The sequence below is a fragment of the Carassius gibelio genome, chromosome B2 (assembly GCF_023724105.1).
Source record: "Carassius gibelio isolate Cgi1373 ecotype wild population from Czech Republic chromosome B2, carGib1.2-hapl.c, whole genome shotgun sequence".
NCBI lineage: Eukaryota > Metazoa > Chordata > Actinopteri > Cypriniformes > Cyprinidae > Carassius > Carassius gibelio.
The window spans coordinates 20,444,131-20,457,900 of record NC_068397.1 but is presented as its reverse complement, the minus strand read 5'-3'; the positions used below and the strand labels follow the sequence as shown (position 1 = coordinate 20,457,900).

General features: G+C 37.4%; 1 protein-coding gene across 5 annotated transcripts in view; it reads right to left on the bottom strand.

The window, feature by feature from the left end:
- slc6a9 (solute carrier family 6 member 9) overlaps positions 1 to 13,770 on the bottom strand; it is a 47,642-nt gene that overhangs the window by 5,356 nt on the left and 28,516 nt on the right. For 4 of the 5 annotated variants that reach the window (XM_052548431.1, XM_052548430.1, XM_052548432.1 and 1 more), the window contains 11 exons: positions 6,343 to 6,499; positions 5,249 to 5,380; positions 4,060 to 4,330; positions 2,759 to 2,891; positions 2,392 to 2,526; positions 2,203 to 2,306; positions 1,717 to 1,954; positions 1,104 to 1,238; positions 910 to 1,009; positions 709 to 809; positions 439 to 609 (listed from right to left, as the gene is read on the bottom strand). In XM_052548431.1, coding sequence (XP_052404391.1) covers positions 439 to 609; positions 709 to 809; positions 910 to 1,009; positions 1,104 to 1,238; positions 1,717 to 1,954; positions 2,203 to 2,306; positions 2,392 to 2,526; positions 2,759 to 2,891; positions 4,060 to 4,330; positions 5,249 to 5,380; positions 6,343 to 6,499 — 1,677 coding nt within the window. Of the gene's footprint in view, positions 1 to 438; positions 610 to 708; positions 810 to 909; positions 1,010 to 1,103; positions 1,239 to 1,716; positions 1,955 to 2,202; positions 2,307 to 2,391; positions 2,527 to 2,758; positions 2,892 to 4,059; positions 4,331 to 5,248; positions 5,381 to 6,342; positions 6,500 to 12,837; positions 13,205 to 13,770 lie in introns of those variants that run through there. The other variant, XM_052548428.1, reaches the window with a different exon arrangement.

Here is a 13,770-nt window from a genome sequence, read left to right as displayed (position 1 = left end):
TCCATCTTAGTTCATCGTCTGTATATCCTAGTTCAATTAAGTAGGGTTGGTCAAAAAATGTTCAAAAAGTTTTATGTACAGTGTGCGCCATCTTCTGTTTGTCACATGCCTGCGTCGTGGTACTCTCCTGAACGCACAGCGGAGACTGACAGGAAAGAGAAAAAATATTGAATAAAGCTATTTTTGTTTTCTTTGTGTGCAAAAATGATTCTTGATGTCCTTACTGCCTTTCTGGGCATTGAACATGTCAGTTACATTGCTGGGTCAGAAAGCTCTCGGATTTCATCAAAATTATCCTAATTGTTGTTCCAAAGATAAATGCAGGTCTTACTAATATGGATTGACATGAGGGTGAGTAATTGATGACAGAATTTTCATTTTTGGGTAAACTACCACTTTAAGTGCTGATGACAGCTTTTTGGACGGAACACATCTTACCTCTAAAAATGTGGATCCTTCAGACATAGCAATCTTGAACAGAGCATAGATAGGTATACAGATGACTGAAGACAAAGCCATGGCAAACCCAATAACCAATGACCAGCTGGGATATACATAGTCATTGTAGGTAATAGGCTTGTACTGTATCACAGTGAAAATCAGAATAAACTGCGAAGAGACAGAGACCAAAAAAAAGGATTCGATTGAGTGTTATGGAGAATATGTGTCTAAGTGAATCAGAAAAACCTAAAACAGACTGTCACTCACAGTAATAATGAAGGGCGACACAAATCTCCAGCAGATCCTGAAGAAGATTGGAGGAGGGAAGCCTAGCATCATCTCCACATCTCTAAAGTAGTTCTTGTGGCCTAGGTGGGAACACAAAATTGAAATGAACACCTCACTGCACATCCAGCTACTGTGGCCTTTAAATAGAGCACGTAGAAAGTGACTTATTAGAGGACTCACCATAGACATACATTATACAGATGCACATAATGCAAGAGATGACGACCAGAGAGAAACTCGCAGCGTAGTTGTCCATAAGCAGCAACCAGTATATTCCTGCCTAAATCACACATAGCATAACAGATCATGTCAATCCATGGATTAAGGATGTCTTTTTTTGTTTGCACATGTGCTAGTGTGATTCTGTTACTAACCTGTGTGGTCAGTGGCACTCCCAGGAGGAATCCTATTATAGCCACTCCCAGTGTGATATAGGTTTTATTTTTGATAATCCAGTCAGTTCCAATCTCATCTACTACAGCCGTCACCAGAGTCTCCAGTAGACAGAACTACAACAGTGAACAGAAGACTTTTTTCATGAACTACTAGTTAAAAAAGGACATTTACTAAAATAAATACTAGTTCTGGTAAAGCAAGTAAGTAACATTCAGTTGCTGGGAGCTTTTCATACTTTAATCTTAAGATATACGAAAAACCAAAAATAGACAAAATGTTGAAATTATCCAAATTATAGTTTGAATAGAGTCCTATAAGTGGCCCAGGCTGAATTTCATAACTGATCAAATGCTTGGTGTCAGTAAGACAGTTTATTATTTTTTTCCATTTATTTCGATTTATTTTATTATTTTAAATTGTAATAATATCCCTCCATGTTCCTAGTTTTACTACATTTTGTTTTATAAATACAGCTTTGGTGATCATCAGGGAATCCTTTAAAAAACCTTTTAAAAACCTAACCAATTCCAAACGTTTGATCTGTACTGTAATTGCAGAAAACAGGAAGTAAATAAGGACAAATAAAAATACCTGAGTACCAAGGCCCAATAAAATGAGCATAAAGAAGAACAGCAGGGACCAGAGAGGTGATATGGGCAGTAATGTCAGGGCCTCTGGGTAGGCCACAAACGCCAGGCCTGGCCCGTGATCGGCCACCTCTGACACATCCACCCCCAGATGATGAGCCATGAATCCCAGGATGGAGAAGATAACAAAGCCAGCATACACACTGGTCGCACAGTTGGTTACACTGATGATGATACTGTCTCTGTTTAAAAAAAAAAATTTGTATAATTATTAGTATGTCTGCAGTCATATCAGAATTTAAACGGAAAATCTTTCATTCCTTGATTTCTCATAACACAAGTTTGAAGATCTATGCGTTTATCAGTCCCAGCCACATGGGGGGGCTACAGAGTAATGCATGCAAGTCATCAAGCACTCAACATATTCAAATACACAAGTGTTTTAAAATGACAGAGAAGTAGAAAAATAAAGGGATCAAATGTGTATTACCTAAAACAGTTATTGTGGAACTTGTTATATGATGCCATGGTGATAAGCCCACCCCAGGCACAGCCCAGTGAATAGAAAATCTGAGAGGCGGCATCCCCCCATACCTGCAGAACACAAAATATATAATTGTAAACATAATATCAGTGATCAGTTGCAGCTACAGTATGAGCAGTTGAATGATGTACTGACCTTGGCATCTAGAATTTTCTCCCACTGAGGGGTCAAATAGTATTTGATGCCACTGACGGCTCCTTCCAGAGTGATTCCTCTGATGAAGAGAATGGTCAGCACCACATAAGGGAAGGTTGCTGTGAAATACACCACCTGAGGAAAGACATAACATTAAAACTCAAAAAACATACATGTAGGTATGGTAAGCAGATCTATTTCAGTGTTACATCATTTTGAATAAGCATTTTAATATCATATTCTATACAACTTTCGCTTTTTTCCCTTTAGTTTATATTATAGAAAAATAAAAATCAGCTAGTTGCCTACATTTTTATCTAATATTCACATTTTATAATTAGGTCGGAGGAATGGATGTTCAACTCACCTTGCCTGATGACTTGACTCCTCGAATTAGACACAGGAACACAACTATCCATGACACAGCTAGACAGCCCAGGATAGGTAGACGCACCTCCCCGAAGTTCCCAATACCATCAGAGATATTCAGCACATAGTTCCTGAGAGGGCAAAAGCCAGTAATAGAGGAGTGTGAGAGACTACAGGGTGTGATACAAAGCATAAACAATTCACTCATCAAATTTATCATGCTGATCTAAGTATTTATTATTATTAATATTTTGTCAGAGCACATTAGAGCACAGACCCATCTAAACAACCTCATCCACACAATGACAGAGTTTACAGAAGGCCTGAACAAGAAGGTCTTTCATAACACAGGGACAACACAGTCCAGAGGGCACAAGTCATTTCTAAAGATGTTAAATCTCATGGTCAAAGCCTTGTATTCTCTGACCACAGGCAGTAAAGTGAAGCATTCATTCCAAACCACATACAAACACATTCACACTCTTGGAAAAACAAAACATTCTGTGCCTTTCTTTCCCATTGTCTTGTAATGTCATCCTACATAGTGTTCAAAGATCATTCAACAAACACATCTGTCAAGTCCAATGCACAAAGATCCAAACATAAAGAAAAAAATGCAAGACTCTTGCAAACATGTATTATTTAACTTTCAACTATCAATCTGTCAGGAATTTTCCGAACTGATGAATAATGGATGAATAATTGACTATATACTTATCTTGAGATTCAACTCTTGCTAGCATTAAACTTTTTTTTTTTGTCCTGTTAATTTATTTAAAGATACATTTAAACTGTTTTAAGTTCTGTATTAAACTTAATTGTAATTTTTTTATTCTTGTCAACAAAAGAAACAAATTAATTCTTATTTATTATACTACTTATTATGTCTTAAGAAAATGGTATATTATCAACAACTGCACAGCTTATTAATATTTGAAAAGTATTTGCCACATTTAGACTTACGTGGTCCAATCAACATCCAGAATAATTGGAGATTACATCATAGAGAGGACCTACTCAATAAGTCTCTTAAAAATCTTATAAAATCCAAGAAGTGTTTTTAGACAAGGCAATGTTATTTTAGGCTTTGAAATGTCATACAAAAAACTACAATTAATTTGATTGTATTTTATTAATGATTCATTTTATATATATATATATATATATATATATATATATATATATATATATATATATATATATATATATATATATATATATATATATAAATGTTATATTTAATTATAATTACTACAGTAGGATACACAGATGAATCGACCTACAATGGTGTGTGTTTACCTCCAGTACTCTTCACTAGGACTGGTTCTTTTGGTGCGGTTGACTATCTCAGTCACCCCTGACAGGACCGCAGACACATTGGCGAAGCTGGCGTTAGCTCGTGGAGTGCTCAACACTCCAGTGCAGTCAGGAGTGTTCCAGGGGTTGTTACAGTACGTCCAGGGCAGCAGGTTTGTCATGGACATGAAGAAGTAATAAAATGCAATGCAAATCACCACATTGTAGTAAATCCCAATATAGGTCGAGACCACCATCATTCCATAGCCCACACCTTCAGGGAAAGAGAACCAAATGAACAATTGGTTAACGGGTATTAAGTTTGAAAACCCAGAAACTAATACACTGATAGATCTGTGAAACCTGTGATGTATCGGATTTGAGAATCAGATTATTTTGAAAAATACTGAAATATTGCTTTGCAACACAATAAAGCATTTGATCATATTCTGCATTTCCCTATTTTAGCAGTACGTGCAAAACATACCATCCAGTAGGTGGTGTATGTTTTCATGAATTAAACATTGTGTGGTGGCAGTAGAAATACTGAAACGAAACAAACGAAATGAAACAAAACAAAACAAAACTAAGCCATACTAAATGAATTGAGTGAGTGACTAAATTAAGTGAATAAACAACTGAAGGAAAAGCTGGCTTTTATCCCCTTTAAAATAGACACAAAAATGTAATTAATTGAATAAGTAAAAAAAAATAAAAAAAATAAAAAATAATTATATATATATATATATATATATATATATATATATATATATATATATATATATATATATATATATATATCTGTGTGTGTGTGTGTTTATTTTTGTCTTCAGAAAATGTTTGCCACAATGACTAAATATTTTACTGATATCTATTTTTAAAGTAAGAATATTTAGAATTGAAGAAATTATGAAGGAGAAACTGCCGCATTTAGCATTCACATGGCACATTTCTAAACCAAACTCAGACCACCTCTTGATTTTGTGAGGAGTGTTTAGATATTCCAAGCCACCTTGAGGTGAAGAAAACACTGTAAGAGCGTATGTTTAAAAATCATCACCAGTTTAACATGTAAAACAGGTCACGAAACACATTAAAGGGCAAACCAACCCACACAGATTTAACCACGACTTGTCAATTTTCATTGAATTTTTTTCCATTTTCACACCTCCTTTAACAGCCTCATGCTCACCTTTAAACATGGGGCTGACCTTCCAGACTCCCAAGCACCCGAGGGAGGTGAACTGCCCAAAGGAGAGCTCCAGGAAGAACAGAGGGATGCCACAAAACACCAGCATGATGAAGTATGGGAACATGAAGGCACCTGTGATACACAAAAGCCCACAGTGTTACATAACCATTTCATCCATACACATTAGTCTTCTAGCTAAAGACAGATATGTAGGTGTTCTAATTTACATAAATAGTAGGAAACAAAAGTAGTTGACACAAAGAATAGCCATTGTCTATTTTCGATTTTGGAGTTACCTAAAGCTTATGCACATAAGTGAGTAACACCCGAAGTTACACAACAGATCTATTTGACTGGACGAGCTGCATAATGGAATGCAATGGTGATTCATTACTTTGTGTATTTTAAATACAAGGGCGGAGTATGGCCCTGGGCAATGGGGTTGATGTGTCAGGGGCCTCAAACTGAGGAGCCCAAAGGAGCCCAACATCAAGTAAGGCACTTCATTTTGATACAGATAGGTGAACATTGCTTGAATTATAATATGGATCTAATGAAATGCATTGAATGATCCAAGATGCATACAAATAGTTCAAAAAAAGCTGCTGGTGCCCTATGGCCTAACAGGACATAATCCATCCTTGTGTAAAGAGCTTGGAGTTCAGTTACTTATCTGAATTCTGGGCTTATTCAGAGTAAGGCTTCCAATTAGAGGCAGGTCTAGGAATATGAGATCATGGGGCAGAAGTTTCTGGGCCAGGTCATTGGGGATCTGCTGCTAGAGACCCTTGCTTACTCTAGCCTGGTCTATTTTAAGTGAGGTGTGTTATAAGACTTGATACCAGTGATACCATGAGTACCCTTTTAAGGGAGCAAAGAATTTGGAAAGGACCCAGTGGTATGACTTACAAAAACAAAAACCTAAACACCATCAATTTTACGTCTGATAACATCCATAGACTTTCAGACTTACATGAAAACCAATTAACCTATTCTATTTTAGGATCTAGCATAGAAAGTATAAAATGCTGAACCCTGCAGTAAAGGCACAGAAAGAAAGACAAGTACGATAATGGCAAAAGGTGATTTTCTACCTCCTCCATTCCTGTAGCAGAGGTAAGGAAACCTCCAGACGTTTCCCAGGCCCACTGCGTAGCCAACACTGGTGAGGACAAACTCAATCTGGTTGCCCCAGTTCCCCCTTCTGGAGTTTTCATCTTTCTTTACTGGCTCTCCTGGAACCGCTCCATTCTGAAAGAGACATATGTATTAATGAAATGAAAGTGAAAATCACTCTCATGAGTTAGAAGTAAACAAAATTTGTTTACAAATAAGCACCAACAAAACAGAATCGGAAAATAAAATGAGTTAAGTAACAGGATAGTTGATGCATAATATGCTCATCATCAAGATTGCAGGTTAATATTTATGAATATATGTGAAAGTATATTTTAGCAGCTGTGACTGATTGTGGTATTCTTTTTTTAAATCATCTTTTGGACCTCCCTAGGTTCGCTTAAAATGCTCCTTAAAACAGGATTTTTGCATTATATGGTCATCCAAGACATTCAAAAATGCAAACATAAATTCTTACAAAACGGTTCCAGGTTAACTTTAGCATGAAACAAGCCAAATGCATTGCCAAAACAAAACTGAAACAATAATGTGAATGCCATGGTGAAGTGATACTGCACATGCCTCCAACATATGGAGCTCCCATGGTGATGCAAGTTTGAGTTTGGGTTGTCATTTCAGAACTCAGTCCCACCACTTCCTATAGCTCTCTACCGATAAACATGTGTTACAAGAAGACAACTACAAGAGAGCAAGAAGTTAGTCACATGTCAGAAAGTTTGTGTGAATTTTGTGGAAACTCCTAAATTGCATGCCAGCACTGTTGATGTTGCACTGTGGGTTCATGAGAGTGTGCTGGAGCGCGCTTGATGTGAACTGAAATCACCGTCATGTGCACAAGACAAACATTTGGTCTTGTCGGCCTGATTTAAAGTTTACTCTCTCCATCTGTTCTCATCAGATGCTCTTCATGTTGACCTCTAAGGCAAGCTCACGATCTGATCTAAGCACATGCTCTGTCTGCACAGTGAGCACGCTGTGGGAGATGAACATGCTTGCGGTCTTCCCTGCAGCTCTGAGATGAATCCAGGCTGCACTTGATGATTCTAGTGAGCAAATTTGCTTTACAAATGCTTAGTTGACAACTAACTTTGTTTAGATGTTATAATTAAAAACTTTGTTTTCAGAATTTTCAGCAAGTATAATTGTCACTTAATTAATTCTAACAAGTGTAACTTACCTTTCATCAAGTGTAATTTATGTGAGTTAGTAATTGCATATGTAATAATAATTACAAAGAATCAGAAACTCTTTACATGAAGTACCGCTGCTGTGATATGCTGACTGCCTAAATATAAAAAGATTATGAGCTGGCTGTATAACTGTGTTGTAATATTTTTATAAGCAGCAAGAGCGTCAGCTGTAATGGTACTCCTGCATATGTTATTTTAGGTATTTAAGGTTTGTTTCAGGTTACACAAGGCACTAAACACACAAACACACACACACACACACCTATTTAGACTCAATGCTGCATCTGAGTCTGAGCTTCCTGGGACATTGCTTCCCACAGGATCACGCAAACACACCTGTCTCAGCAAAATGAACAATAATCCAAAGTTTGCCTTTCAACCCAAATGAAATATTAATTATGTTTAGCATTAAACAATGCAACTTTTTTTGAACATGAACACAAAAACCCTAGTGAGAATAGACAACAATAGACACTTGGGGCGGCAGTGGCTCAGTGGTTCATGTAGGTTGTCTACAAACCAGAAGGTTGGTGGTTCAATCCCCGGCTCCACCTGACCAAGTGTCGAGGTGTCCTTGAGCAAGACACCTAACCCCAGCTGCTCCCGACGAGCTGGATGGTGCCTTGAATGGCTGACACCGCAGTCGGTGTGTGAATGAGTGAGTGGATGGGTGAATGTGAGGCAAAATTGTAAAGCGCTGTGGATGGCCATGTGGTCTGTTGAAAGCGTTATATAAATGCAGTCCATTTACCATTTACAACTACCACGTATTCTTGAACCTGCAAATGGTCTAACTGTACAAGTCCACTGGAGCAGAATGAGTGAAGCTGAGGAGGCATTTTCAATTAATTCTCTACAGGAGCTGAGTAAAAGACTTGTGCAGGGGATTGTGGGACTGACAGCAGAGCAGAATAAGAGTTAAGAAAAACTCAACTTAATGCAAATTGGTTCTGCGGCAATTAAACACTGTAAGGTTAAGGCAGTGACATCTCTCATTAACAATTGAATGTATCATGTAATTTCTGAGGCATTATAGCAAATCTATGCAATCATCACTGCAAATTAATCAGGTTTCTGACCATGTAATGAAAGCAAATCCTGTTATGCTAGTGTATATTTAAAGAGAGAATTGAAGGGAGTTCTTCTGCATCAGTAGACAGACACATAGGTTAAGTCTGCTTTTAGACCTGAGACTGGGTGAAGTTCAGCAGCTGGGCACCTGTGCACCAAAACAGCTGGGATCCTTGAGGTCAGAACACCTGGAAGATGAACCGACTTTTGAAGATGTAAAATTCCAAGTTCTTTCATGAAACTCTAGATGGCAGAGGCTGATGGGTTCTTAACTGATGATATTCACAGTGCTAAATGACTTGGCACAAGCTGATTGGTTCATATTGTATACACAGCATATGAGCTTACTGATTTACACTGATTTACATCTCCACCTTCCCCAGCTCCACCTGTATAGATCTGCTATGGGTTATTTTATATGCTATTTGTGCAGCAGCAGTGTGTCTTAAATACTCATAGCACAGCATCGCCATATGCATTGGCAGTAGCAAGTTCCTGTAAAAATCTACAACTACAGCAATAACCAACTTCAGCAGTAGCATAGCAGATCCATTCCGCCAAGACCAAATACATTACCACTGTCATATACATTACCACGCTAAAATCTTCAAAGAGTTGTCATGATAGAAATTTCATTCAATGAAATGCTATTCAATTCTTCTCTATATCTGTCTACCAACAGTATTCAAGTTCAACGTAACTATACTGCAGCTCTATAAATGAGACAAAACATGTCCCTTCTGCACTCACACATGAGGTTATGTTGGGTTTACCTTCCGGTAAATCAATGAATTGTTTAGTTAAGTCTTTATCCACTGCACACTGTGATCCCATTCCCTGTGCTCTGGAATGCCCAGGTGTTTCAGCCGTTGCCGTTTGCTCCAAGGATCTGTCTTACTGAGCACAGAGTGTGAGAGAGAAGATCGTCCAGCTGGGCCCATCTGCCCTTTTACGTAAGACCAAGACACACTCATAAACACAAGGTCTCAGGGGGACCTGAGTCAAATGAGTGGTTCAGCTATTAGACTTTCTAGAAAATAAACTGAAAAAAAAACATATAAGGAAAAAAGGAATAGAAAAAGAAAATGGAAAAAAGGAAAATAAAAAAATTAAAACGAGGTTGTAAAATAATACAAAATAATACAAACAAATTGTAAAATAATAATAATAAAATAACGAAAAAAAAGAAAGAGAAAAGAAAGAAAAGAAAAAAGCGAAGACTTCCTTTAAACTGCTTTGACTAAACAACGGCCTCGTATAATGATAACTAATAGAAATAGTACTAATCTTGATCTCTTTAAGTTGTATTTTTAATCAAAAGTTAATTGTTCCACAATGTCCTGCCCCACAACCTCAAACAGTAAGAAGAATCTACCCCAGGAAGCCTGTGACTGACAGCAGCACATCTCCCTCTGAGTAAATCATTGCAGGTATGTGACCCTGTCAGGCAAAGAAGCGATGTGAGAACTGACCTGTGACTTCTCAATTTAACACCCAGAATGCCTTGAGATGTTCATGCAGAATGTGGTGTGATATAACGCCCAGTTCAACACATCCTCAATATGGAGTGTTTAGATATAAGTGCTTGCCGCATTAGCTATATATGTTTACATTCAGAATCTTTTTGAATAACTCTCTGAAGTCTTAAACAGACACCCAACAAAAGCAAAAGTGACAGTATTTTTAATTCATTCTTACAACCATCACAGATTGTCATCTGCTCAAATGAACTACATTCAGAACAAAAAAAAAAAAAAAAATTATAATTGATTATATAAATTAATTATTGATGCTTTCCTAAGAGAAATATAAATGTTTCTTACAGAAATATAAAGATTACTAAGAGAAAACATTAAGATTAAATTTAAAACATAATCAACAACAAAAAAACTCTTTTACGTATCATACCAATCAAAAGTCGCATATTATGTAACATACAAGTTGAAAGGCATAATATTTAGTTATTAACAGTTAGTATTAAACAATTATTGATGCATCCCTAAGAGAATTATAAATATTTATACTTAATCTATACTTAAATCTATTTAAGTTTTTAAATATAAGAACTGAGAAGGGTGATGCCATGGTTATAGATTGAACATTAAACCCACACTCATTTGAAATATTTGTGCTCCCAAAAAAAGAATCTACAAGAAATACTGTGATGAATCAATGACTTCCTGTTCTCTGAAGTTAAAGAGTCAAAGGTGTGCCCAATGGAGTAACCTTCGTAAAAATAGCACAGATTCCAGAACCCGCTTCGGGCAGTGAAACTTCACAAGGCTGCACAGGTCCAGACATAAAAAGAGATTAGAGACCTACTGCTGGACAGTTTACTGGAAAGCAAGAAAAAAAAATGACCAATGCAATTTGAGGATGTGAAAAAAAGCAAGAAAGCCAAAGGAAATGCGCTCTCAGCACTTCTGAAATAGTTGAACACCCAGGTCTACTGGGTTCACTGTTCATCAGAGCTGACCTTTCCCCTCTCTAGTGCTCCCTATACCGACCCCCAGTTCACATTTCAAAGGCAACATCCTCAATCTTTCTCTGCTGATGAAGGCTTCATTCTCCTTAGAAAAAGAAGGGACATACAACAGGCCCGTTCAAAGACTCCAGTAAGACTTTCACCTCGGGTTTATTTATCATGTTCAGAGGTAAGACCACGAGGGTTGTGAGTGCTACCAAAAAGCCTCTTACAGAGCATCTTTTCATTCTACATTCTACAAATCAACTACAAGGCATTTGTATGATAACTTTCTGAAAAGCAGACCATTGCACTGAAATGTTAATTTCTGTATCAGCAGACGCAATGCTTTTGGGGCGGGACAACCTGTTTGTGTCCCAAAGGTTGATGGGGATGGGCAGAAGGAGTGGTAGAAAGCAAAAACCTTTACTTAACTTCTTTAGTTATGGTCCCCTAAAAAACACTCAATGTGTAAAGAAGGGCTGGTTCATTCTCTTCAAATGGAATGAAATTAACCAGCGTGGACAGTCCTTAAAGAAGCCATTATCCAGTCTCTGTGAGGTGAAAGTAATTCTGCTAAAGATGCAAAGCTTCCGCTTCTCACCCTGTGAGCAGTAGGTCATATTCCTGCTCTCTCATTGGCTTAGACCTTGAAAAAACTCTTCTCATGCTTGATCGATCATCAGCAATGGTGACTTGTCAGGCAAAGCACCCCAAAATCTGAACGAGGGGCACAAAAGTAGGGGAAGTGAAGGTGGCCTAAGTGTCAGGTCATTAGGAGTTCACTTCACTCAATCCACACACACGCTTTCACATACACGTCCATACATGAGGATATGTTTATAATTCTGGCATAAAGCAACATGCAAGAACTCCGGTTCCACAAGTCTATGTAAGTAATTATTACTATGGCCAGGTGATCTGGTTATTAGGAATTACAGAAATATCAGTAATGTTTCAAAAGGTAAAGCAATTGAGCCGAGTTACAAAATGTTACAATATATACACACACTACCATTCAAAAGTTCACTCAAGACAATTAATAGGTACCACACAAGTGAATTAGCAGTTTTGTGCTAGATTTTTTTGGTTTGGCTTCCATTTAAAGATACTAAAGTCTGCCTTCAACCCATAAAGCTAGTTGGCAACTGTTAAACACCAGGCAGGATCCATAACAGCTCTGGTAGGCAACGTATGGGAGTCATTCTGAAGATGGCTCTTCATGGTCATATGAACAAGAAACTAGCTATTATTCATGACTGTTTTGTTCTATTATAAAGATGCCTACTTCTTACCAAAATTATTGTCTGAACACCTGAATGAAGTCAAACACTTTCTAGAATCCAGATCAAAACATGATTAACCTTTATGAAATGTTAATGAGGACGTATATCTGTCATTCATTATGTAAGTTTAAGACGTGTCTAACAGCATTCCAAGAATGACCAAAGTTATTAAAAAAACTAATGAAATGAAAAACTGCGGTACTTTCTTACACCTTAGTGAACACTCAAAACGAATTCTACCGAAGACCTAAAAATAAGACCTAAAGCAATTACTAACCCCTCTAGTTCCCAAAAAAACAAAACAAAAAAAACATTCTGAAATATTTTTTGAGAAGTTCCCTCACAAAGACTGAGTTCTTACCCATATATTGATAACTGAGGCCTCAACATTTCACATACACTTCTATCCTCACTGTTATATTACACTTCCTTTGGTCTTACCTTTGTGCTGTCCATTGTAAACCCCAGCAAGTAACGTCTACTCATACAGGAACCTACAGCATTCAGGCAAGCATCAGCGTGCAAGCAGGGTCAGAGCAGAATGAGATGGCTCCATGTGGAACCTATTCTACCCTTGAGCCATGGGTGGGTAGAGGGGAGGAGCCTTGAGGTGTGGCTTTTGGGAGTTTCACTTGGTCACAATATTCAAATTGGTTGCTTTTACTTTTACACTCCCCCAACATAACACTATAGGCTGTTACCTCATTTTACATGATGTATTTTACATTGTTATGTATTATATAACAGTAAAGACGTTACAAAAGATTTGAAACATACATAGAAAACCAGAAAACCAGGTCTAGATGCCGACACGCCTCACATAAACAAATCATTCAATAAATGCTCAATGAGAACGATAAAGGAACATGTGAGCTGTTCACTTGCTCGTCACACACTTACATCTCAGCATTTCTGTTTCTAGATTCTGCACAAATGTATTGTTCTAAAGAATTACACATAGAGACATAAACAGTATCCACTGGGCTGATTCTCATTATTGCTGAGCTATTTGCATTTGTAAACACAGAAAAAAAAAATGAATTTTTTATGGAGGGACTGAATTTGGGGAACGACCCATTTTAAATCACAACATGCTCAAGAGGACCAATTAGAGCACTTTTAAAGGCCCACTGAAGGCATTCAGGGTTGCATAAGTTAGCCCAAATTTGGCTGGCATCAAACATAGAGATGTAATGTCATGCAACTTCAGCTTCTAGACTGAAAAACATCTTCAGAGTCCATTAGCATCAGATGAATCAGACGGAAACATAAGTTCTGATCACTTTAAATCACTTTGTTTGTCGTGTATAATGTATGGCATTGTGTTCACTGGCCTGGAGGAACAACATTTAAATCAACTCTGTTCCTGGCTGG